Source organism: Peromyscus eremicus, chromosome 7, assembly GCF_949786415.1.
Source record: "Peromyscus eremicus chromosome 7, PerEre_H2_v1, whole genome shotgun sequence".
NCBI lineage: Eukaryota > Metazoa > Chordata > Mammalia > Rodentia > Cricetidae > Peromyscus > Peromyscus eremicus.
In genome coordinates this window covers 103,540,307-103,566,312 of record NC_081422.1, presented here as the reverse complement: position 1 = coordinate 103,566,312, position 26,006 = coordinate 103,540,307, and the positions used below count along the sequence as shown (strand labels likewise).

General features: G+C 44.5%; 1 protein-coding gene and 1 long non-coding RNA gene across 4 annotated transcripts; one reads left to right on the top strand and one right to left on the bottom strand.

Annotated features, from left to right (window-relative positions):
• Positions 1-1,097: 1,097 nt before the first annotated feature.
• On the bottom strand, positions 1,098-22,782 carry Cdc25a (cell division cycle 25A). 3 transcript variants are annotated; one of them, XM_059268725.1, is made up of 15 exons: positions 22,410-22,772; positions 21,334-21,410; positions 20,245-20,287; positions 19,297-19,333; positions 18,618-18,719; positions 16,787-16,906; positions 14,388-14,522; positions 13,530-13,604; positions 13,212-13,391; positions 8,539-8,637; positions 6,938-7,000; positions 6,744-6,842; positions 5,910-6,040; positions 3,150-3,261; positions 1,098-2,907 (listed from the first exon to the last, which is right to left on the bottom strand). In XM_059268725.1, exons 1-15 carry the CDS (start codon positions 22,577-22,579, stop codon positions 2,767-2,769), a joined length of 1,584 nt encoding a protein of 527 aa, XP_059124708.1. In that variant the 5' UTR covers positions 22,580-22,772; the 3' UTR covers positions 1,098-2,766. The 3 variants fall into 3 exon arrangements, with proteins under 3 accessions (XP_059124708.1, XP_059124709.1, XP_059124710.1); XM_059268726.1 differs by having other exon boundaries at positions 18,618-18,716; XM_059268727.1 differs by lacking the exon at positions 3,150-3,261 and having other exon boundaries at positions 22,410-22,782.
• LOC131915451 (uncharacterized) lies at positions 22,584-26,002 on the top strand. The gene is made up of 3 exons (XR_009380334.1): positions 22,584-23,320; positions 23,734-23,893; positions 25,572-26,002. It is a non-coding gene; the product is annotated as an uncharacterized LOC131915451 (long non-coding RNA).
• Positions 26,003-26,006: the final 4 nt, after the last annotated feature.

Here is a 26,006-nt window from a genome sequence, read left to right as displayed (position 1 = left end):
GCCCCCCCCTCCCCACAGCCCTCACCTTCCCAAACATCTCCTTTGAAATATCAAATAGAGAAGTGAGGGTTTTCAGAATAAAGAGGGTTTTTTTGTTTGTTTTTTAAAGATTTATTATGTATAGTGTTCTGCTTGCACACCAGAAGAGGGCACTACATCTCATCACAAATGGTTGTGAGCCATTATGTGGTTGCTGGGAATTGAACTCAGGACCTCTGGAAGAGCAGCCAGTGTCTTTGAGCCATCTCTCCAGCCCAAATAAACAGCTCTTTTTACTTTTTTTTTTCCCCCTTTTTTCTTTCTTAAAGATTTATTATGTATACAGTGCTCTGCCTGCATGTATAACTGCAGGCCAGAAGAGGGCACCATATCTCATTATAGATGGTTGTGACCCACCATGTGGTTGTTGAGAATTGAACTCAGGACCTCTGAAGAGTGGACAGTGCTCTTAACCTGAGCCGTCTCTCCAGCCCTAAAGATCTTTTATAGCCTTTACCAAGTCTCTCCTCTCCTGTTCTCCCAACTCCTGCCACTGCCCAGAGACTAGCATGTATCCAACATGCTAGACAATACTCTACCTACCACTGAGCTCCATTCCAGACCTTTAAATCTTTGAGATCAAGTCTTGCTAAGGTGCGAAGGCTGGTTGGTCTTGAACTCATCCTCCTGCCTTGGCCTGTAAGTAGATGGACCTGTCTCTGCCTCCTAAGAGCTGGGATTAAAGGCGTGCATCACTACCATCTGGCAACTAAAACTACTTTGAGATAGGGTCTTATCATGTGACACTGGCTGGCCTGGAACTATGAGATCCACCAGCCTCTACCTAGAATGCAAGAATCAAAGGTGTGCATTGCTTTGAGGCAAAAGCTTAATGCACACGCCCATTTTATCCTGTTAATCACTGAGTATGTTTTTGGTCTTCATTGTAATGGGGTTGTTTCAGCCATTACTGAAGCCAAACTGTAATTTTTTTGTGTGTATAATTTTTTTTTTAATCCTCTTGAGGAAATATGATGGCCTTAGTTTTAGTTAGTGACCCTAGAACCCTAAGGGCAATGAAACTCCCTTTGAGTATATTAGGAACTAGGCAGAGAACATGGGTTCAAGATCACTTTTATTTGCAGAGCCTGCAACAGTTGGTTAACAGTGCTAACTAAGCTGGTACAACCCAAAAGCCATTCTCCTCCAAGGCATTCAACTAACAGAATCTCTACAAACCAGACCAGAGACCAATTGGGACCTATTTCAACACTGGGGAAGGGGCCGCTCACTCCCTTTTTCTCCACATATTTTCCAACAAGATTTGTTTTATAGCCAAATGCAACTCAAACCCATAACAAAGCAATTAGCCATCTTCAATGCCACTGATTCCCTCCCCACCCCCAGATGAAAGCAGAGGCAGAGGGGAGACTTTTCCTAGGAAAAACCTGGCTAGACCCCAGTGGAGCACACACGAGCAGGAGACTGATGCCTGAGGGTTTCGATGAACAGGCACACCAGGCTGCACAGAATTAAAGCAGCCCAGCTCCTCAGATGGAGGTGTTCCCTCGAGAGCCTCACTTCCACGGGCTTAGATTAGGGGGTAACTGGTGTGATTCATCACTCCCTGTCCCTCAAATTAAAACATGATAAACCCAGAACATTTTTCTTCAATATTTACCACTCCCTCCTGAGAAATTCTACAGTCATCTGTAGACCAGGACCCCCTCCTTCCACCTAATGGCCTGGACTTCTGGCCCCCTTCTCACCCTTGGGTGCCCACCCAACACTGATTATACCCCTCAACTCATAAAACGACTTTTTTTTTTTTTTCTTAAAGGACATTCAGGGGGCATGCTCCTCCCTCACCCCGTGGACTCCACTCATTCCTTCCCACTCTCACCTTGGGGTACCTACACTGCAGCATACCAATGCTGGCCTGGGGGTGGCCAGATGGGAGGAAGCTGCCTCAAGTGCTTTCCTGTGACTCTTACACCAGCCATTATCATGGGGTCCTGGGGCGAGGAAGATGGAGACAAAACTTTCCCAAGGACATCACAAAGGACAGAGGTAGGTCTGGGAAGGTTAGCTTATGTCCTGTAGCCAAGCCTGGATCTGGTGCAGGCTCTTAACCAGCATCTCAGTCCTTGACTTTGAGTAGCAGCAATCCCAGTCCACAGCGCCTCCTAGGGGTGAGTGAGCTCCTAGCGCTGGCCACAACTCGACAGGTTGCCTTTTCTTATTCCTGGCCCAATGTTTTTCTAAAAATTAAAAGTAGAGGTAGTTCCTGGGATGATAAAACTCTACCTAAAATGGCAGTATTTTGACTTAATGAAGCAGTAAAGTGAAAGTCTTGAGGAATTAAAAAAAAATAAAATAATTGATGAAGCTGAATAAATTAAGTTATGGGTCATCCACGAGGACCTCTCCCTTCCAGCCTCTTTGGTATTTGGCCAGCAGCACTCTGTCACGTATCTACCCTCATGACAGGAGACCAGGGTCCGCCCACGAAGGCTCCAGCTACTTCTTCATGGGATGCTCAATCAGAGTAGCTTGACATGGTGTTCGAGACTATAGACTCCAGTCTGCGCTGTGGCATGTCCAGCTTAGGCAGACAGTCCTGACAGGGAACAGCAGGATGCCCTGGGCTCCAACCCGGGAGTGTAGGTTTAAGGCACGGAAGGCCCAGTCTTTCTCCTCGTACCGCAGTAGGCTCCTTCACTTACTGCTCTGCAGCAAAGGGAAAGGGAAGGGACAGAGAGCAGCTCAGGCCGCTGCTGCCTGCCCTCAGAGCTTCTTCAGGCGACTGTACATCTCTCTTTTGCTCTTTTCCCCAGCCCAGGTCCGGCTCTTGGTACGGAACTTCTTCAAGTCTTCTTTAAAGTCTTCATGGTGCATTGGTCGGTAACTGGGGGGCTCACAGTGAGACTACAGGGACGTGAGAACAAGAGGACAAAGTCAGGACATGCCCGCCTCATACAACCTGGCTTCCCCTTGCCTAGAGCTGTAAGGCTGGAAGAAGCAAGAGGCAGGGCCAGTGAGTTCCACGGGAGCCTAGTGCTGAGTGGACGTTTATCTTGTGACCAGCCAAACCCCAGCAAACAGCAGCAGCTACAAACCCACTGGTCCAGTGTGGGCACGTGGAGACATGCTCAGCACAGACCCCTCACCTGGCATTTCAGGAAAAACTCCTTGTATCCTCCCTTCAGGACATACAGTTCAGGGTAGTGGAGTTTGGGGTATTCATTGCCAAGCCGATCTCTTTCTCTCACATATCGGCACCTAGTGAAAAGAGAAAAAAAAATCAGCTCTCCTCCTTCAGTGTAGGAAACTGGAGACAACAGTAAGAACAGGTGGTGGTCCAGGCACTCCTTCCTAAGAACACACTGCTGACACCACCTGCAGCAGCTCTGAACCAACTTGCTCTCCATTCCCTGGTATCATCTCCTCCATTCACCTCCCTTTATCAATAGAATCCTTCTTCCTGGGCCTTTAGACAGACTAGCCCTTCTACTTCCTGGGAGTACCTACTGGAACCCCGTGCTGGGAGTGAGTACAGAAGCCCTTGTCTCCCTAGTCCACTCGCCAACCCTGTGTACGAGCTGCAGTTTTTGTGCCCTCCAGTGTGTGCTGCCCCATCTCACTCAGCCCACTGTAGTCTCCTTGACCTTCTGCCTAGGAGCTGCTACCTTTGACCTCATTTTGAAGGACTTCTGAACATTTTGCACAATTTTAACTATTTGTTATGTTTCTCTGCTCCTGCTTACTCTGAAATGGGACCTCCACCAAAACAGGGTTTTGGTTTTGTTTTATATTGTTATTGCTAACATTTTCCCAGTGCTTAGAAGAGTGTCCGGCATATGAAAAATATGAAGCTGGGACACAAGTCCCTGCTATTTCCATTCATGTGTGAATACTCAGGTCCTGCTCAAATGTTACCTTTTCATGTGTTAAATGTGGGGTGCTTCTGGATCGTTTTGTTTTTCGAGACAGGGTTTCTCTATGTAGCTTTGGAGCCTGTCCTGGAACTCACTCTGCAGCCTGGGCTGGCCTCAAACCCACAGAGATCTGCCTGCCTCTGCCTCCCGAGTTCCGGGATTAAAGGTGTGCGCCACCACTGCCTGGCTTTTTTTTTTTTTTTTTTTTGTAACAGGATCTCACTGTCACTATGTAGTCCAGACTGACCTTGAATTCTCAGAGATCCATCTGTCTCTGCCTGAGTGCTAGAAGTATGCCATCACACCTAGTCCTTAAAAGTTGTATCAATACTGGCTAAACACACAAGGGTGTAGCTCAGTGACAGATCACTCGCCTAGCATGAATAAGGACCTGGGCTGGCTAGCTCTGAAGAAAACAAAGACCAAAAAGCAGGGCAAACTCCTATTCACAAGCCTGAAGGACTTGAGATGGTGTTGTCCATTAGTACCTGCTGTCGTTATGAACCCACAAGTTTGCTTAACTGCAGCAAGAGGAGGGGTGCAGCTCTGCAGCAGTGCCTGCCCAGCACACCAGCAACCTGCTGTCAACCTCAGCAGTGCAACCCGAAGAGCAGACAAGGCCCAGACCAAGGCCCAGTCTTCTGAGCCTGTGCCCTTCACAGCTCAGTAGCCCACTCCCATCTATGCAGTGTGTCTGTCTTAATAAATTCATTCAGAACAAAAACAAAACAAGGGCCCAGGACTCGGCTTTTCAGAAGTCTTTCCAGCAATCCTAGTTGAAGCGGGACTTGTCCACCTGTCTAATTATCTGCCTTTATTTACTTGCATTTCTCATGACCATCTTTCTCCTCACTGGGACCACTTGTTAATCCTGCTCACGGATATTTTCTTGTTTGTTTGTTTATTGAGACAGGGTTTCACTGTGTAGCACTGGCTGTCCTGGAACTCATTCTGTAGACTAGGCTGGCTGCTAACTCCCACCAAGCATGCTCAGTCTCACCACTGTATCTTTAATGAATGGCTCCATTTTATGGTCTCAATGGTATCTGCTATATAGCACATTTCTACTACCCTGTTCTTTTGGGCGTGAACCCAGGACCAAACAAATACTAGACAAGTACTCTGTCTATCACAGACTTGAGCCACACCCCTAGCCTATCAGTAAGTTAGTTTCTAAGTTTCTTTGAGACAGGGTCTCATATACCTCAGGCTGGCCCAAGAACTTCAGAGGTAACATTTGCATAAGAAACAACTGCTTGGTATTTAAAGGATATTCTATGAGACCACTAGGTAGAACTAAACAAAGAGGGGCAGGGGAACTGGGTGAGCCAAAGGGGCAGAGGTCAAACTCAGGCGACAGTAGAGTTAGCACTGGTATCATCAATGACTGGTCTAGAGAAGCCTGAAAGTCATTTGTAACTGCAACTTCTAGGCTAAGTGTATAAATTACATTCAAGAAATCTTTTTGGTCTGGGCATTTGGGCTTGGGTAGGTCTTTAATTCCAGCACCTGGGAGGCAGAGGCAGGTGGACCTGGTCTACAAAGCAAATTCCAGATCAGCCAGGATTACATAGAGAAAACCTGTCTCAAAAAAAAAACAAAAAAAAAACAAAAAACAACAACAACAAAAAAAACCCAAGAAAATTATGGCTCAGTGGGTAAAGGTGCTTGACAACCTGAGCTTGATCCCAGAAATCGACATGGTAGTTGCCTTCTGAACTCTACACACACACACAATGTAAATAAATAGTAATAATTGAAAAAGGCTGTTTTTAACACAAATCGCTGAGTAGGAAACAGAATTAAGGGAAATTATGTTCTATAGAGAGTAGTTTTTATAAAAGCCAGGTTTGTGTGTCAAGTGTAGACTAAGGCACTGGAGCGATGTGCCCGATATGCTATGATTCTGCAGACAGTGAAAAATGCACACACTACCAGGCTCCATAGGAACACGAAGCCTCCGCCCTCCAGCCTATTCTGTGAAGTACTCACATTCGAGGGCCTCTTTCGGAAGAAAACTCACAGTGGAACACGACAATGACACGCTTGCCATCAGTAGGCACGATAGGTTTCTTGAGTAAGAAGTCTTCAACCTCTTCCTCCATGTGCAAGTTCACAGCACCCTTTGAAGACACCAACCAGACAGTCTCAACACCCGCTGAATCACACTGAAGTAAAGCCTCAGCGAGGGAGCCAGCTCCTCAGACTACTTGGTGACTGCAGGTCTCCTGGCACAGCAGTCCAGGAGGCTACCTGCCTTTTGCATCTCAATGAGGCTTTCTCTGTAGGTCTATATACGTTGGCCATTCACTAACAAATACAAGAACTGGAAATGATCTCGAACAGTCGTTTCATAAAGTTAGAAGCTAATGCCTCCTTGCCACATTTAAACACTGCTTTACAAGGTAATATTAAAGTGGTGTGACCAGCTCCTTTCCAGAAATGCGTGTTCCAATATGCCCCTCCACCAGGTAGGCAGCTTGATTGAAGAACAGAGGCCCAGTACAGAAGGCATGTTATGTTGCCAGACTGGCTTCTTCTAGTCAGGAGCTCTGGGGTGGTCAAACATTTATATTTAAGCATCTCAAATGCTATGGAATCCTTTATGGCCCCACTGAATAGCTTAGACATCAGGGTACCACCTGAAACAGGACAGTATGAGGGACAGACAAGGAGAGCATTGCAACTCTGTGGTAGAGAGGAACTGATGGGAACATTCATTCAGCTCACATCTCCTGGCCTGTTCTAAATCCTCACCACCAGCTGAGAGGTGTCACTATCCCACCTGTCTAAGCCTCCCACGATGTAAGTCTCAAGAATCCAAACCTTGATGTGACCTCCTTCATATTCATATGGGTATCGGCAGTCAATGATGACAAACTCTTTAATGAGATTGGCAAACTTGCCATTCAAAACAGATGCCATCTGTGAAGAGAAAGGAGGGTGGGGTGTCAATGTTGGCAGTCAGGTAACAAGATCCCAACTCCCCATGTGCAATGGGTTCCACAAATCGGACTTACAATTTCTGGAGAAATATATTTCAAATCCTGATGCTTCCCAGAGACTGTATGAAAGAGATAACCCTTTAAAGAAGGAAACAGAAGATACTTAGGGGAATGTGAAAGCTTACCAATGTCGTTTATTCTGCTGCCTAGCTGGCAGGAAGCAGCTCAAAGAAACGTTAAGTGAATAGTATATGCTAATTACCCTTCTACGCACTTAACTAACATCTGGATATTTAATTGTTATTTGTTTAAGGAGGCATAGTCTCATGTAGACCAGTCTGGCTTAGAGATGTGTCTGCTCCTGGGATTAAAGGAATGAGCCACTATGCTCGCTCAGCCTTTGAGGTGGTATAGGCCAGGCTGGCTTGGAACTAGTCACCCTGAGGCTAGATTTGAAATTGCAGGCAATTGCCTTTTTCTTTTGTTTTTAATCAGGAACTCTTATCTTAGTGGCTAGAGTATGAAGACTTAAAAATGCAGCAAGAACCAGATATGGTGGCTCAGGACTGCAGTAACAGCCTTTGGGAGGAAGGAGCAGGAGGATCATGACTTCAAGACCACTCCCAGCCTGAGTGTGAGCACGAGGCCAACTTGGGATATGAGAATCTGTAACAAAACACAATGAAGGAGCAGGCATGGTACTGTATACGCGAACCCTAGCAATGGGAGCCTGAGGAAGGAGAACAGCATATAAGTCAGCTTGGGCTAAATAGTGAGACCCTGCCACGGAAGTGAGACATCTGATGAGGACATGGTTGCCCAGGAGTTAGGCAGCGAGAACGGGAAAACAATCTTGGCCCAGCCTTAAGAAAAATGAACGTGGTATTGTTACTTAGAAGACAACTGGCCAAATTAAGAGCTTACCCATGACCCCAAGACAAACCACCAATGGTCTCAACCCAAGCTGAAGGTTACACAAGGGCTTTGCTTGTTCTTCTCTTCAAACTCCCCGTTCTTTTTATTTTTTATTTTTATTTTTTTTTGAGACAAGGTCTCTTGTATAGTCCCACCAGCCTGGAACTCACTATGTAGAAGACCAGGCTGGCCTTGATCTATCAGCCTCTGCCACCACCGCCCAGCAAATCTGGACCTTCAACACCATGGACTCAAAGCGTGGCTATACATATGCATACTATTTTTATAGTCAGAAGCCCCGTTTCCAAAGAACCTGTACTATGGGTCAGCGTGAAGGTGGGTAACCATACAGGAAACCACTAAGCTAGCAAGAGAATGGGAGACCAACATGTACCTCATCATCAGAAGCTCAACTTGTTCTTTAATTTTTAATTTTTTATTTTTTTAATTTATTTATTTATTATGTATACAGTGTTCTGCCTGCATATATCCCTTCAGGCCAGAAGAGGGAGCCAGATCTCATTACAGATGGTCGTGAGCCACCATGTGGTTGCTGGGAATTGAACTCAGGACCTCTGGAAGAACAGCCGGTGCTCTTAACCTCTGAGCCATCTCTCCAGCCCATGTTCTTTAATTTTTTAAACTGTTGCCTTGGAGGTACCCCAGGAACCACACTGAGGAAGGAGAAAGGCTAAGTGGGGTGCTAGCTACCCCCACACCTTCCCAGTACTACCCAACTAGATAACTCTTCTTACAATTACCTTGGAGAAATCCCCTATAAGGTCTCTTGGGTCACTGTCCAAAATGTTCTCAATGGTTCCTTTGGGTGAAGATGTCAGGGATAAAGACTGGTGTAGAAGCTGTAACAAACCAGAGGTAGAGGATGACACCAGGGTTTTGACTAGAACTCCTAGAAATATTTACCTTGACCATGCCAAAGGAGACTGAAATATGAATGTCTACATTAAATATTTTGTATCGTGACTGAATCAGAAGGAAAAAGAGAGGCCCTAATATTTATTAACTAGTTAAATTTCCCCAAAAACCCCCTCTGTCCTTTTCTGGAGACAGAGTTTTATCATGAGTCTTTGGCTGGCCTGGAGCTTGCTAATGCAGACCAGGTTAGCATCGAAATCAGAGATCCATAGGGATTATAGGCGTGCCTCAGCATACCCAGCACCCCTGCTTTTTTACTGTTCACACTGAAAACTACTGAGCTGATGATATCGAGCTGAGGCATGGTAATCCAAGAAGCAGGAGGATTGCCTCAAGAATCTGCCAAAAACAAACAAAACAAAACAAAATAGAAAATAAAAAACCAAACACCAAACCAGAAAATCATTGTCATGTATCTCACAAAATAAAATGTAATTACTTTATCTCAGTAGAGTTCCTGAACTTCTGATAAGCCCTTTTTTTTTGTGAGAAAACAAATCAAGAAGTTGTAAAGATCATTTAGATTGCTTCTAAATAAAGAGCCTTCTGTGATCTAGGCGCTCCTCTTGCAGGCTGGCACAGCACCAAAGAACCGCTGTGGCACAGCACACAAGGAACCACTGTGTAAGCATGCCTGAGAACTAGTAATCTAGAGACAACATGAACATTTATATCCAAAAAGGGAGATCTGGACTTTGAACCAACTATTTCTTTTGTTTTTGTTTTTTCCCCTCTTCCAAGGACAGGGCAGTAAGTCTTTCAAAGGCATGCATGGTGAAGCCAGTAAGGCGGCTCAGAGGCTAAAAGTACTTGTATACATCTGACTGCAATCCTGGGAACCCACCGTGGAGAGAGAACCAACTCTGGAAAGTTATCCTCTGACCTCCATGCATGCCATGGCACACACAGGTCTTGCACCAAAATAGTATTTAAAAAGAGGGTAGAGCCGGACGGTGGTGGCGCATGCCTTTAATCCCAGCACTCAGGAAGCAGAAGCAGGTGGATCTCTGAGAATTTGAGGCCAGCCTGGTCTACAAAGCTAGTTCCAGGACAGCCAGGACTGCTTCACAGAGAAAACTTGTCTTGAAAACAAAGCAAAACAAAAAAAGAAAAAGAAACCATAGGACCTAGCACTCAGGAGGTTTATGCAGCAGGATCATGAGTTCAAGGTCAACCCGGGCTACATAGGCTCTGCCTTAAAGGAAAACATCAAATCTATCCTTCGTTTAGCAATAGCCAAAGATGGAGCCATTCTGTTTTAGACAGGTCCTTATGCATCATGGGACATGTGCAAGCAAACACACACACACACACACACACACACACACACACACACACACACACACGTTTAAAAAGACTAATAAAATGCTGGGTGGTGGTGGCTCAAGCCTAGGAGGTAGAGGCAGACGGATCTCTGAGTTCTGAGTTTGAGGCCAGCTTTGTCTACTGCCAGAGCTACACAAAGAAAAAAACCTCATCTCACCGGGCAGTGGTGGCACACACCTTTAATCCCAGCATGCGGGAGACAGAGCCAGGCAAATCTCTGTGAGTTCGAGGCCAGCCTGGTCTACAGAGCAAGATCCAGGACAGGCACCAAAACAACACAGAGAAACCCTGTCTTGAAAAAAAACAAACACCCCTCCCCCCGCCCCAAAAAAGAAAAAAATCTTGCTTCAAAAAAAGTGAAAAAAGAAAAAAAAAACACACAAAAAAACAAATACAAACCAAAACAAAAACCTGGGCATGGTTGTGATTCCACCACTAGGGAGACAGAGGAATCAAAAGTTCAAGGCCATCATAAATTATACAGCTTGAGGGCAGCCCAGGCCACAAGAGAGCCTGCTCCTAAAAGGCAAAAACAAACCATCAGAACACAGTTGGGTGTCATAACATTTGCCAGCAGCCCCAGTGTTAGAATGCTAAGATAAAAAGATGGAGAGATAGAGAACAAGGCTAGCCTGAGTTGCCTGTGAAATATGCCGAACGAAACCAGCAGAACACGCCAACTCTGGGGAGGCAGAGGCAGGCAGATCTCTGAGTTTGAGGCCAGCCTGGTCTACCTGTTCTACACAGTGAGTGCCAGGACAGCCTGGGCTATACAGTGAGATAGTTTCAAAACAAACAATAGGGCTGGAGAGATGGCTCAGAGGTTAAGAACACTGGCTGCTCTTCCAGAGGTCCTGAGTTCAATTCCCAGCAACCACATGGTGGCTCACAACCATCTGTAATGAGATCTGGTGCCCTCTTCTGGCCTACAGGGATACATGCTGTATACGTAATAAATAAATAAAAAAAAATAAAAAAAAAAAAACCACAAGAAAAAAAAAGACAATAAAATAATTATTTATACTAAAGATTCCTATGTAAGTACGTAAAAAAACTTCTTCAAATGATCCGTACCGTAGCACACATGGATCCGCACACCCACATTTTCCCAATGCAGCTACAATGAATTCGGCTTTAAAAACAAACAGGGGCCAGTGAGATGGCGCAGTAAGTTAAGAACTGCAGAGTTCTATGCCTGGGACCCACACGGTAGAAAGAGAAATGTCTCCAAGTCATACAATGACCTCCACATGTGCACTGTGGTTATGTGCCCCTATCCCTAAATAACAAATAAACAAACAAATAAACATATAACCAAATAGGAAAATAAGAGCAGAGATGGAGCTTGTGACCAAGCTCTTGAGTAGTATGCATAAAGCCCTAGGTTCAATCCTCAGCAACAAACTGTGGTTTTCACAGCAGTAGAAAAGAAACACCTAAGGGCTGGGGATTTAGCTCAGTGGTAGAGCACTCGCCTAGCAAGCACAAAGCTCTGGGTTCGATCCTCAGCTCCAAAAAAAAAAAAAAAAAAAAAAAAAAAAAAAGACCACTGACTGCTCTTCCAGAGGACCCGGGTTCAATTCCCAGCACCTACATGGCAGTACACAACTGTCCGTAACTCCAGTTCCAGAGCACTTGATATTCTCACACAGGCAAAACACCAATACACATAAAATAAAAATAAATAAAGTATTTAAAAAAAAAAAAAAAAAAGAAAAGAAACACCTAAAATGAACAGATATATATTACCAAATACTACTCAGAAATACAGAACTCATACACTGCCATTGAATACATCACTCCGGAAAACTATGTGGCAGTATCTGCCAAATCAAACCATGGACTGGCCCATGACCCAGCAATTCTACCCCTATGAGAAATCTAGGGGATAAGAGACAATATTGGACTTTATAGGCCAGTGGATTCGTAACAACTGACAAGTTCATTAACAAGTAACACAGACAAAAAAATAAAGCACAGACACTCAAAGAATGAGAGACTGATAAAAGTCAGGTATAGTGGTGCACACCTGTAATCAATCCCAGCATCAGGATAGAAACAGGAGAATCATTACAAGTTCCGGGCCAGCCTGAACATAGAGCAAGACCCCGATGCTATGGAATAATGCTTTTGTACACACGTTTAATAAAATGCCAGTAGCCAGGCAGGAAGTATAGGCGAGATAAGCAGACAAGGAGAATTCTGGGAAGAGAAAGGCTGAGTCAGGAGACACCAGCCCACCGTCCAGGGAACAGCATGTATGGCACACAGGTAAAGCCATGGAACACATGGTGACATATAGATTAACAGAAATGGGCTGAGTTTAAGAGTAAGAGCTAGTCAGTAGGAAGCCTGAGCTAATGGCTGAGCAGTTTTAATTACTATAAGCCTCTGTGTGTTTACTTGGGTCTGAGCGGCTGCAGACGAGGCAGGACACAGGAAAACTTTCAACTATACCCTGCCTCAAAACCCATAGCAAAAGAAAAACCTAATGCAAACAAATAACACAACCCACTAAATAAAGCAAACAGAATAGAATAAATAAAAATAGAGCTGTATTGCATCATCAGAAGCCAGGTGGTGTTGCATGCCTTCAATCCCAGCACGGGGGAGGCAGAGGCAAGTGGATCTTTGCGTTCAAGGCCAGCCTGATCTACAGAGTGAGTTCCAGGACTGCTGTGGATTACACTCATTGTTAATAAAAAACTGACTGGCTGATAGCAGGACAAGAGAAGATTGGGCAAGACAGCCTCACACAGAGAGAATAAAGAGAGGAGGAAGGGCAGAGTCAGGGGAGTTGAGACACCAGACAGCCACCAAGCAAGCAGGATGTGTAAAAAATGAAGTAACAAGTCATGAGTCATGTGGCAAAGCATAAATAGAAATATGAATTAATTTAAATGTAAGTATTAGCTAGTAACAGGCCTGAGCTATTGGCCAAGCATTTATAATTCATATTCAGCCTCTGAGTTGGTTATTTGGGACCAGGTGATTGGGACAGGATACGGCCACTTACAGATAGCCAGAAATATACAGAGAAACCCTGTACCCTGTCTCGAAGGGGGGGGGGGGGGAGTAAAGGTTGGCAAGGACAGGACCACCAAGTAGAAATGTTTACAATTTTTGAAAGACAGTTACCACTCTAGACCAAAGGAGAACTCGCAAAACTAACCTCTTGGGTTGGCTCTAGAATATCTGCCTTTACAGGACTGGACATGCTCTTCCTCCGCTTTGTACTTCCTCGAGGAGACTCTTCATGAGATCGTTCTGTTCTCTTCAACACTGACCGAGTGCTGGAGCTGCTGCTGGAGCTGCACGGGGAAGGGGAGTCAAACAGCCTGCACCGATTGCCCTTAGGGTGGTGAAAGAGACAGATCCACCTTGGATTAAAATCTGACCACTCGAAGACAATTATTCCAGTCAACATAGTTAAGGACTACTTTGTTCAGTGGCTCAACTACTCAAAACTGCACATACCGGAATAACTTACAAGGTTTGTAGGTCTTCTCATGACAAGGGGAGCTGTCCAGAGGCTTGCCATGCATGAAGGGGTCTCCTCATCATTCTAGAGGAAGAGAAAAACTGCTTTTAAATAGATCCAGCAGATGGGCTGGGAAGAAAAGGACCTAGCTGAGACTAGCATGAATTTAAATGCTTTACATTTAACTCTCCTAAAGAATGCCAGACAAGCCTGGATAAATTTTTTATTGGTTTTTTTTTTTTTTTGGGGGGGGGGGGGGCGGGTTTCAAGACAGGGTTTCTCTGTATAGCTTTGCGCCTTTCCTGGAACTCACTTGGTAGTCCAGGCTGGCCTCGAACTCACAGAGATCCGCCTGGCTCTGCCTTCCGAGTGCTGGGATTAAAGGCGTGTGCCACCACCACCCGGCTAATTTTTTATTGTTTTTGGAGACAAAACTTTACTGTGTAGCACAGGGTGGCCTAACTTGTGGCTTATGGCAATCCTATTCAGCATCCTGAATTTTGAGATTACAGGCATATACCACCAGGGAAAGCTAGTATCTTTTTTTGGTGCAAGAGATTGAACCTATGGCCTTGCACACCCTAAGCCATGTTCTACCACTATGCTATGTCTTAGTTACAGAAGTATCTCAACACTTTCTTCCCTACTCCTAAAAGCCTGGCTAGCAATAAGATGAAGGATCTCACCAGTTCCATGTGACCTCCCACCCTGCAATAAGATTTAGTCAAGCAGGGAAGTCTCTCAAGAATCTCACAAAATGAATTATCAACTAGCCAGCTAAGACCCCAGGAGCTGTTTTTACTTGGGAGTCTTCTCCAGTGGTGGCTAGAATGAGAAGGCACACCCACACACACCCACAGATGGTACCTTTAGATTCTCTCCATCAAGAAGGTCTATGAAGCCATCATCCTCATCAGACAAAGTGGCTTTCACAGGTGACTGGGATGTAAAAAGAAGACTGAAATTTCCTGATTCACTGCTATCACTTTCATTTGAAGACAGCTGAAAGACAAAATTAGCAAGAACTCTAGTCCACTTTGATTCGCTTAGCTGGATCACTTTAAAAGAAAAAGAAAAAAGAAAAAAAGGTGATATGCATGTGCACATTTGTGAACCTGGTATCCTCAGAGGTCAGAAGGCGGCACTGGAGTTCCTGGCTCCGGACCCCTTGCTTTTTTTTTTACCTTCCTCATTGAGACAGGGTTTCTCATGTAGCCGTGACTGTCCTGGAACTCATTCTACAGACCAGGCCTCGAACTCAGAGACCAGCCTGCCGTTGGGATTAAAGTCAAGCCCCACCACTGCCCAGCCCATGAGCTCTTCTTGCAGTGAGAACTAAGAGACTATATACAGTACCATGTGCAAGCTGAGAGTATACAATTTGTTGAAAATATAAGTCTCTATCATAAAATAGCATACAAAACAAAATACATACGTAACTCCCATTCAGACAGACGGAAACAAGGAAGCCTGTTCTAGAGTCTGTCCTACTCCTTTATTTTTTGGAGATAGGAAGTCCAGGCTGAGCTAATAGCTGTGAACCTCTTTCTTCTACCCGCCAAATGTTAATATCACGAGTGCACACTACTAAGTATGGCCTCCAACCTAGCTCTTCATTGGATTAAACAACAGCTAGGGTTAGAGAGATGGCTCAGAGGTTAACAGCAAGCACTGCTCTTGCAGAAGCTCTGAATTTGATTCTCAGCAACCACCTCAGAAAGCTCCATGTGATCTAAGCCTCTGGCCTCTTTAGGCATCTGTACACATATGCACTCCTCTCTCCCATAATTAAAAAATAAAAATAAAAAACGAAGCCGGGCGGTGGTGGCGCACACCTCAGGAGGCAGAGCCAGGCAATTCTCTCTGAGTTCGAGGCCAGCCTGGACTACAGAGTGAGATCCAGGACAGGCACCAAAACTACACAGAGAAACCCTGTCTCAAAAAAAACAAAACAAAACAAAACAAAACAAACAAATAAATAAATAAAAATAAAAAAATGAGTTAAAATAAAACATAGCTGCCCAATTTTAAAGTGAGGGGTTATGATGTCCTTAGACATTATGACAAAACCTTTACAACTACAATCCCATTTAAGCCACAGCACACGCTATTTTAATCAATTCCCTTTTTCTTCCTTGAAACTAAGTGCTCCTAGACTCCACCCTGTCTCAGTCCCTGGAGGAGCTGGGACTGTGTGTACCAACATACCCACAGAATCCTTTGCTTTTCGGTTAATAAAAAGAAACTGATGCTTAAGTTACGAAGATCATACACCTCATCTATTGACACCCAAACCTGGAAACCAGCTGGCTGTGGTGGCCAACACCTGTAATCCTAGGAACAGGAGCATTAGGAGTTCAAGGAGGTTTGAACTACATAGCACATTTGAAGCTAGCCTGGGGTTTTAAGAGATTCTGTCTCAAAAGAAAGCAAACAACAAGAATCCTAATCTAAACAAAAGCTAAACCAGTAAAATTAACACTGGCTTTTTAAAAGTCTGCATCCTCAGCACCTATAATTATTGGTGCCTTTAATGATTAAGCAATCAGAGAAAATCTTAGCATTCTGATCCCCAAGCATCCACCAATACATTCTATTTCATATATATTCTCAAACTGTTGAGTTAATTTTTTTTTTGTTTTTTATTTTTTTGAGACAGGGTTTCTCTGTGTAGTTTTGGTGCCTGTCCTGGATCTTCCTCTGTAGACCAGGCTAGCCTCAAACTCACAGAGACCCACCTGGCTCTGCCTCCCGAGTGCTGGGATTAAAGGTGTGTGCCACCACCGCCCGGCATATTCTCAAACTGTTATCACGAACTGGAGAATCTACAGTTAAATTCTAGTCTACTATTTACATGTCCTTTGACAAATAAATCAACTTCTCTAATGAAACTTTCTAATCTACCAATTGAGGTAACTCCAGATAATTCACAGGCCTCAGCCTCCCAAATGCTGGGTTTACAGACATGAGTTACCACACCTAGCAAGTGAACTTGCTTTTTTGTTTATGAAACAGGATGTCATGTAGCCCACGCTGGCCCTGAACTCATGGCAGGGCTAAGAATAACCTTGAATTCCTAGTCCTCTTCCCTCTACCTTCCAAGTGCTTGGGTTGTAGGCATGCACTAATAAATTTATTAATAAATATATTAAATTAATAAATTTCATGCTGGTACAACATGCATGAATGCAGGCACTCAGCATGCATGCAATGTTGTAAATTCTCTTCCCATGAAGAATTCCCCATATGAAAGCCAGAACACATACCATACGAGCTGGGGCTGAGTTCTGCCTGTGTGTGAAGAGATCTTTACTCTCCTCATGTACATGAGCATTGAGGCAGCCACGAGATGCAGGTCTTATTGGCTTTTTAAATTCAAATGCTTCCTGTAAAACAATATTTGATATATTTTCTACTGTCCATAAAAACCAACTTTAGGGCTGGTGAGATGGCTTGGCAGAGAAGTACACTTGCTGAGAAGTCTGAAGATCTGAATTCCATCCCCAAGACCCACACGGGTGTAAGGAGAGAACAGACTTCTGAAAGCTGGCCCCTGTCTTTCTACATGTGCACTGTGGCAAGCTCCCACCTGCGGCTTTCTCTTCCACTGAACAGGATTAATTAAAAATTACTGTTGGGGCTAGTGAGGTAGCTTAGCAGTGAAGAACATTCTTCTAAAAGACCCATGTTTGATTCCTGGCACCCACAGGGCAGCTTACAACCATCTGTAACTTAAGTTTCAGGGGCTATGACACCCCCTACTTGCTTCTGCAGGTATCAGGCATATTCATGGTACACAGACATACACAAAAGCAAAACACCATACACATAGAAATGTATGCCTCCTATTTTAGTTACATAAGCACTTGTTATTAAGCACTAAAAACAGTAACTGCTAGTATCTGTTTTCATATTACAAAATACTTTCTGAACATAAACTTGTCTAACCATCAGGTACAACCTAACTGCTCCTATTTTACAAGCAAGGAAGCTACTAGGTCTGTTTGTTTGTTTTTCCAGTCAGGGTCTCTCTGTGTAACAGCCCTGGCTGTCCTGGAACTTGATTTGTAGACCAGGATGGCCTCAAAACGGAAACTAGGTCTTCCAAGTTAAATGGTGTGCCTAAGATCTTGAAGCCAGATAGGATAACTCCAGAAAGTTCTTTAACCTATGCTATTATCCCTTTAGAACAAAGCTTCCAGAAAGGCAACCTTGGGAGAAGTCAAGTTTGGGTCAAGAGCCAGATTATACAGTTTTGGTCTGGTAGCACTAGAGATTGACAAACTGTTTCAAGCACACAAGTAGGGAATCCATTTCTATAGAACACGTCATGGCATCTCCCAAAGCTGCCAAACAGAATCCGCATTCCTACAGGCAACTGGTTTTGCATTAGACCTAGAAACTATAAGGGTGATAAACTCTGGTATTTTAGCAGGGAATGAATGGGAAACAATAACATATGGAAGTGTTAGGGGGAAAGCCAGGCAGGGAACACATGGACTTCTGGGTGAACCACATCATCCATCCCCAAAGCCACTATTTCAGATATTTATATATATTTCTGAGATCCACAGATGTTGCATGGCTTTGGAAGTTAGCTTATATATTTAGCAGGAATTCACAGGAAATAAGGTATAAGAAAAACATGCTGATAGGCAGGCCCAGTAGCACACAACCTCCAAACACAACAAAGATTTTCACAAGCTTACAAGTCACCCTAGGGCTGGAGCCAAGAAAGGAAAAGTCTTGAGTAGATTCTTCTAGAAAAAACTACTCATGGATATAATTACTCCTCACAAAAGCTACTAACTAAAATTGAAAAACATTTACCCACCAGGTACCATTTTAAATTCTCTACAGATATAATCTTATTTCATTCCTAGACCAACCCACAAAGGAGCCCGACAGAAGCTCCAGCATCCCAAAGCAAGGCAGAAGGCAAGATTCACATCCAGACTTCTCTACACAAAGGCAAGCCTGGTGTGGCTTTCCTTTTCCATAACTTGGTCTTCAGGCAGCAGCAGCCACCTCGCTTGTAGGCCACTGGCACTGGAGGTGTCACTCCAGCCTGGGTCACCATGCTGATGCTACACTCACATTTTCTTTATTTTCATCCTGGTCGATGAGCTGAAAGATGTCATGGTCTAGAGAATCAGAATGACTCCTCTTCAGCGCTGGGCTACATCCCAAGAGTTTCTGCTATCAAAGTCAAAAAGAGAAATTGAATTCTTAAAGAAAAACACAATTGAAAATTCAGTTTTCTTTTTATCTTTTTGAGATAGGGTTTCACCCTGCAGCCCAGGCTGACCTTAAACTTGAGATGACCCTCCTGCCTCAGTCTCCCCAAGTGCTAGGATTATAGGTTTGACCCATTACACCTAGCCAAAACCTCAATTTTCTTCTTCTTTCTTCCCATATACTACAGCAGATAACCAGTAAATGTGACCAAGGCTCCACCCTGCTGTAACTTAGAACAGCCATACACCTAATCATACAAGGCCTAATAGCCCTCTTGGCAGGTATATTATAGTGCCAAACCAACCCCTTAGTGACATTTACGTAAAAAGAACCTTTCCTGGTTTGATAAAACTAAGACCGAGGACGAAGTCCACAAGAGGCAGCAGCCACTGTTGAAGCTCCTCCAGGTAATGCATAGTCTTAGTATTTACAGGAATGCAGAAAAGCCATGTCCACTTCGTAAATGTAGGTGACGCTGGCATTTAGGGGGACTGTTTACAGGTAATAGGTATTAGCTGAAAATGACCATGGAACTTACAGGTAAGGAATTGATTCTCCTCAGGGAAATTTCAAGGCTGTAACGAGATCGAAAGGTAAATGAGAATAAAGAGGCATTTATATCAGCAGATTCACATTGCTTAGCCTATAGTTTGGGAAGGGGTGGGCAAGTCAGGTTCTCACTGTAGCAAAGATATCCAAGAATGAAAGTCTAAAGCTTCTTTGGTCTCAGGAGCATCCCAAACACTAGCTAGATTGAAAAAAACCTGTTGTCTCTTAAAAAATAAAGGAGGGAAAATCCTGGAAACCACTGACACGAAACAATCCATCCATTCTCAGCAGTGTTTCTGGGATCTCACTGGAAGCAGCTAACTGAAGACTCTAGTCCACTGTATGAAGAACTTCATCCAAAGATTAACAAGTTTGGACAAGGAATGATGGTGCACATGTTTAATCCCAGGACCCAGGAGGCAGAAGCAGACATATCTCTGAGTTCCAGACCAGGCAGGACTATAAAACGAGATATCAAAAACTAATGAACAAGTTTCTTTCCTCTTCTTTTTGGTGATTCTAGTGATTAAACCTAATCTAGGGCCTCACATACACCACACAAGCACTCTATCACTGAGTTCTTCACTTTTTACTTTCATGTTTTAAAAGTAATTTGATTTATTTTTATTTTATATGCATTGGTGTTTTGCCTGTATGTGTGTCTGTGTGAAGGTGTCAGATGCCCTGGAACTGGAGTTATAGACAGTTGTGAGCTGCCATGTGGGTGCTGGGAATGGAACTCAGGTCCTCTGGAAGAACAGTTAGTGCTCTTAACCGCTGAGCCATCTCTCCAGTCCCTTCACTTTTTATTCTGAGACAGGCCTTGAATTTCTGATCCCTCTGCCTTAACTTCCCAAGTAGGTGAGACTGTGTCAGCAGGCCTGGTTAAGGAAAATTTTTCTTTTAAGTATAAAATTTGAAAGCAACGAATACATACTTTTCTTTACTGTCCAAGGGTCCAGGAGAATCTAGACAGAAACCTTTGAGAAATAAAAACAAAATTCTTAGGAAATAACGCTCATTCTATTGTTAAGTAACATTTTTTAAGTACATCCATGGATTCTCTTCCATTTGCAAATACCAATAAGAGAAACAAGATTTAAGAGCCAATTATTATCAAGATTGACTGCTTTTCAGATAGGAGTGATGTATAACACTTTTTTTTGTGGAGTTATTTTATTTTTTCAAATCATATGGCTAATATAGGGGTATGAAAAATATAACCAGCTAAGTATGAGTTCCAACAGGCCAGTTTGGTGTACACAGTGAGATCATGTCTTAAAAAAATAAGAGTCCTGGAAAGATAGTTCAGAAGAACACAGCTATTCTTACAGAGGACTTGAGTTCAATTCCCAGCAACCACATGGCTGCTAATGCCTTTAACTCCAGTTCCAGGGAATCTGACACCCTCTTCTGGCCTGCAAGGAAATAGCCGCACATGGTATGTAACATGAGAGGCATGCAGGCAAAACACCCACACATATAAAATAAAAATAAATATTTTTAAAAAGAAATGGAATAAAGACTTGACACTTATTCTCCCTCTGGACTGAATGTATGTCATTCCAAATTATGACTTCAATGCGGATTGTCACCAGTTAAGGTCCTAGGAAAAAGACATGATTCAGGAAATTCCCAATATTGCTCCCCAGATGGCTGGCTCAAGATGAATGGTGAAGACTGAACAAATACTAGGATCAGGCAAGGGCATGGTGGTTTACACCCTTAACCACAGCACTCCAGAGTAAGAGGCAGGCGGATCTGAGTTTGAGGCCAAAGTGATCTACATGGTGAAACCCTGTCTCAAGATAAATAAACTGAATTTTAAAAAATAAGGGACTGAAGAGACAGATGTTCAGTGGTTCATGGCACTTGATGCTCCTGTAGAAGGGACAATTTTCAGTTCCCAGCACCCAAATCAGACAGCTCACAATGGCCTGTAAGTCTCCAGCTTCAGGGCTCTAATGCCTTCTGATCTTGGCAGGCACCTGAATACATATGCACACACACTCATAAATAATAATACCTGAATCGGTCGATTCGGAGGAGCCCACTCTCTGTAGACTGCTGCTGTTTCTCACCTCCATTGGCTTCTCATACTCACTGAAACCAAGAGAAGTACCGTCACATGAGCAATTTCTAGGACATAATTAAAAAGTCACACCCAGGGAGCTGGGTCATAAAGTAGCCAGGCTGCCACAAACTACCATTCTGATAAGAAACCAAGGACACCCCACACTCACACTTGGCCACCCACAATACCCAGTTGGTATTTGAACAACGAAAGGAGTGGATCTGGCCTTGGGCCACATTGTAGGACATGCCTGTGGCAAATGCTGGGTTGTTTCCTTAAGTGAGAGCCTTGGTTTGAGGTACTAAGCTGGGCGTAAGGGCAAAGGTGAGTAGGACAGCAATCCCAGCTTTCCAGGGGCTGGAAAAATCCTAAGACATGTTTAGAAAAGGAGATGCCCAAGACTGGAAGAAAAGTAACCACTAAAAATAGTGGAATGTGTTTTTGTTGGTGGTAGTGGTGTAGGGCAGCCTACTACTAAGTCCTCAAAGATTTCCAATATAGAAAATTCAGTAAAAAGGGTTAGCTATAAGAAGGGAGACGGGTAGATATAAGAAACGTGCCGGCCAAGTGACTGCATAGATTTTGCACAAATGCAAGAAAAGAAAATGCCATGTCCCTTTGTTGAGAAGGAACAAAGCTTACAGGAAACTAAGATCCGGCGCGGTTGTTCAGTAGAGTAGAAGTGAGGGCCTAGGAGGGCCCATTTTCCCCCGTGGGGGTAGATTCCAAAGAGCTCCCTGGAACAGAGACAGAGTACAGAGAAATCTGAAAGGGGTGAACAAGATAGGAAGCCCAGCAAGCCTCCCCGGCTCCCCGGTCTGGCTCGGGCTGAGGATAGTCCTGGACTATCCGAACGGCCTCTCCCGCCCAACATTCTGCCCGGGGGGGAGGGTGCACATGGCGGGCTCTGGCCAGGCCTTCCCGGATCGGAGCATCAGGACCAGCTGGACAAACCCTGCTTCCTGCTTGATCATCCCGAGGGCCGATCAGAGGCCAGTGGCCTGGGGCATCGCTCGCCGGTCTCTCACCTGCCCAGCCCTTCTAGGTGGTCCATGGTGACCGTCAGGTTGGTGACAGGGGACAGTCCGCCAGCAGCCGACGCGCCAAATAGTGCCTTCCCCGTGGGCTGCGGCGCAGGAGTGGGGCTGCAAGCGAAGAGCAGGCGGCGGCGGTGGGGGGGCTCCGGGCCCAGTTCCATGGCGCCGCCGGGCCAGCCCGGACTCCCGCTCCGTCTTCCTCCGCCTCCGCTGCGCCGGGCCCCGCCCCGCTGGCACCGGCTTCAGCCGCGTGCCACGCCGCCAGCGCCCGCGGGTCAAACACAAACACGACCCCGCGGTTCAGAGACGCGACCGCCACGGGCACCGGCGCGGACGGGCGAGCGTCGGGGACTCGGCCGGCGCCAGCCACAAGCACCGGTGCTTCCTTCTAGGCCCCGCGAGGCCGCAGGCGGGCGGGCGCCTGCAACCTCAAGATTAAATCCAAACAAACTCCGCGGGGCGAGAGTCTCGAGGCGACCCCCCACCCCCCACCCCGATTAACTCTCCTCGCTTTTTTTCTCCCTCCTTGCTCGGTCCCCGACAAGCGGAGAAGCGACCCACACCTCCCTCACCACCAAAGTGGCCTTAGCGTTAATTGCTGCACAACTAGGAACGCCGGCGCCCCGCCCCCTTCCTAGTTGGCGCCAAACGGAATTCACCAATCAGGAAGCAAACTTCCCCTCGCTCCCGAATGACAGCCGAGCTGGACCAATAAGAAGTAAAGGAGGAAGACTCTCGCGGGCCTCCTCGAGGTCACTCCCTCTCTCAGACCCCAGCGAGGCTTGAAGAGTTGGGAGGTGGCAGAAATGAGAGGAGAGCTCAGAAGTCAATGAAACTCGCGGCGAGGCGCTATTGCTAGTACGGACGGAAAGGCCAGCTGCTCTTTTCCAGTTGCATTCTGGGTAATGTAGTTCTCACAGAGCACGCTGGGCTGGTCACATTCCCGGTTTGAGCTCCCTTAGCCTAATGCTGCACACCCCTAGGGGGACATAGGGACTAAAAGGCCATCTGGACGTGGCTTTGGCTCTTCCTCTAACTATTGTAGTATCATGGATCCTTCATTTCCTTCACAGGTCTCCAGGCTCTGATTTTGTTTGTTTGGTTGATTTTCTTGCTTTTTTTGTTGTTTTTGGTGCTTTCGAGACAGGGTTTCTCTGTAGTCCTGGCTGTCCAGGAACTCACTCTGTAGACCAGGCTGGCCTCGAACTCAGAGATCCTCTTGCCTCTGCGCCCTGAGTGCTGGGGTTAAGGGGTCCAGATTCTGATTAAATTAAATTAATTAGTTTTTAAAATAGAGATTTCTTCTATTGCCCAGGCTGGCCTCGAACTCGCGGTAATCTTACTGCTTAGACGTGAGACACCATACTCTGTCAGGCTTGGGTTTTATATGGAAAAAGAGATGGAAAGACCTCTAGTACTGGGCTCCTGACCATCAGAGTGAACAAACTCTGGGGGTTATTCTTGTCACAGGAGAGGTAAGACCTATATACAATATGACCTTAGCATTCTTTATGTTTCTTGTATCCTCTCAGGTCATTCCTTCTTTTTTTGTTTTTTCTTTCCTATTGAGAAGTTCTAGAGAGCAATATTTCTAGTAAAGTTGTCTTAGTTACTGTTCTATTTGCTGTGAAGAGATCCAATGACTGAGACAACTTATAGAAGAAAACATTTGTTTTTGAGACAGGGTTTCCCTATGTAGCCCTGGCCGTCTTGGAACTCTCCCTGTAGACCAGGCTGGCCTTGAACTCAGAGATCCACCTGCCTCTGCCTCCCAAGTGCTGGGATTAAAGGTGTGTGCCACACCACCACATCCTAGCAGAAAGAAAGCATTTAATTGGGGATTTGCTTACAGTTTCAGTGGGTTAGTCCAAGATCAGTGGGAAGCCGAGTGGCATGGCCCTGGAGCAGTAGTTGAGAGCTTTACATCCTGATTCACAGACAGCAACCAGAGAGAGAGACAGACAGACAGACAGAGAGACAGAAAGACAGAGAGAGAGAGGCTGGGCCTGGTATGGGCTTTTGAAAACTCAAAGCCCACCTAATCTTTCCCAAACAGTCCCATCAATTGAGGACCAAGCATTCAATCATATGAGCCTTTGGGGGCTATTTTCATTCAAATCACCACAAAAGTACTAGGTAACATGTAATGTTTATGTCCGTGACAGTGTTTCAAGTGTGATAATTATATTAGTTCATTTAATCTTTATAAGTTTTATGGATGACTTTATGAATAACTGCACTATATGATTTGTAGCCTTTGCCCTACTGGTGGCTCCAACAATAGTAAGACAGGCATAGGTATAATGCCTGTGCCACTAAAGGACTTATTTTTAGACAGCATTTTCAGGGCAGACAGTATGCTTTTGAAGATTATGTTTTATCCAGGTGGTAGTGGCCCATACCATTAATCCCATCACTCAGGAGGCAGAGGTAGGTGGATCTCTGAGTTCCATGCCAGTCTGGTCTACAGAGCTAGTTCCAGGACAGCCAAGGCTACACAAAGAAACCTTGTCTCAAAAAACAAACAAAAAGATTGTGTTTTAGGTTGTTTTTTTAAGTACCCCTGGAGATAATGACCACTAACTCTGCTTAGGGCTAACCACTGTTACAGAAGTCAGTAGGATTTCTGAATATCAATAAGGTACTGAAAAAGAATTCAGAAAATCAATCCCCATTTTCAAGTGTCTCAAAAGAAAATCTAAAATACCTAGAAATAAACCTAACCAAGGAAGTAAAGATTTCCACAAGAATTTAAAACACTGGAGAAAGACCTTGGTGAAAACACTAGATGATGGCATGACAGCTCATGCACATGAATTGATGGAAAAAACATTATAAAAATGGCTATCTTAATCTTTTTAGATTATGGATTAGCCTATAGAAAAATGTCTGCCGTAAATCAAACAGTGAAGGGGAAGAAGAATAGGAATCTCACTTACACAACTTAAGTAAAACATAGCCCTCTGAACAGATGAAGATAGCTTTCTTCAGTATCCCAGAATCTAATCGATATTTATATGTATGATTCAGCTTTCATTTGGCTTAGAAGGGCTTATTGGGAAATGTTTTCATTTATACTATTTTCTACAGAGAAAATATTTTACTGTTTAAAGTAACCTGGACTTGTAAATTATGACCTGTTTCTATGTTCAGAAGAAGAAGAAGCTGCGCACTGACTTGCCTGGAGGCTGCTGTGAGTTGGATTCCCACTGACACGTGTCTCTGTGTTCTTCTCCTGCATGTCTTCAGTGTTTGCTGTTGTTAGGACCTTGAGTGTAGACACTGGGCAGAGAAGAGATCTCAGTGTACATTAGATGAGCATTTTCTTCATTACAGTAATTGTGGAGAATGTAATATGTACATTTTAGCTGTTTTAACTGCTTTGATTATGGTCCTTTTTGGCTTATTTATTGATTACAATATTACTTATTTGCTTTGTGTACTTTCCTATTTTAACATCTTGGTAAAATATGGGTATTTGTGCTTTGTACTAAGGAAAGTTGCTAATAAATTTATCCATTCTGGAAAAAAAAACAAAACCTCCAAACAAAACCAAACCACACACACACATACACACACACACACACA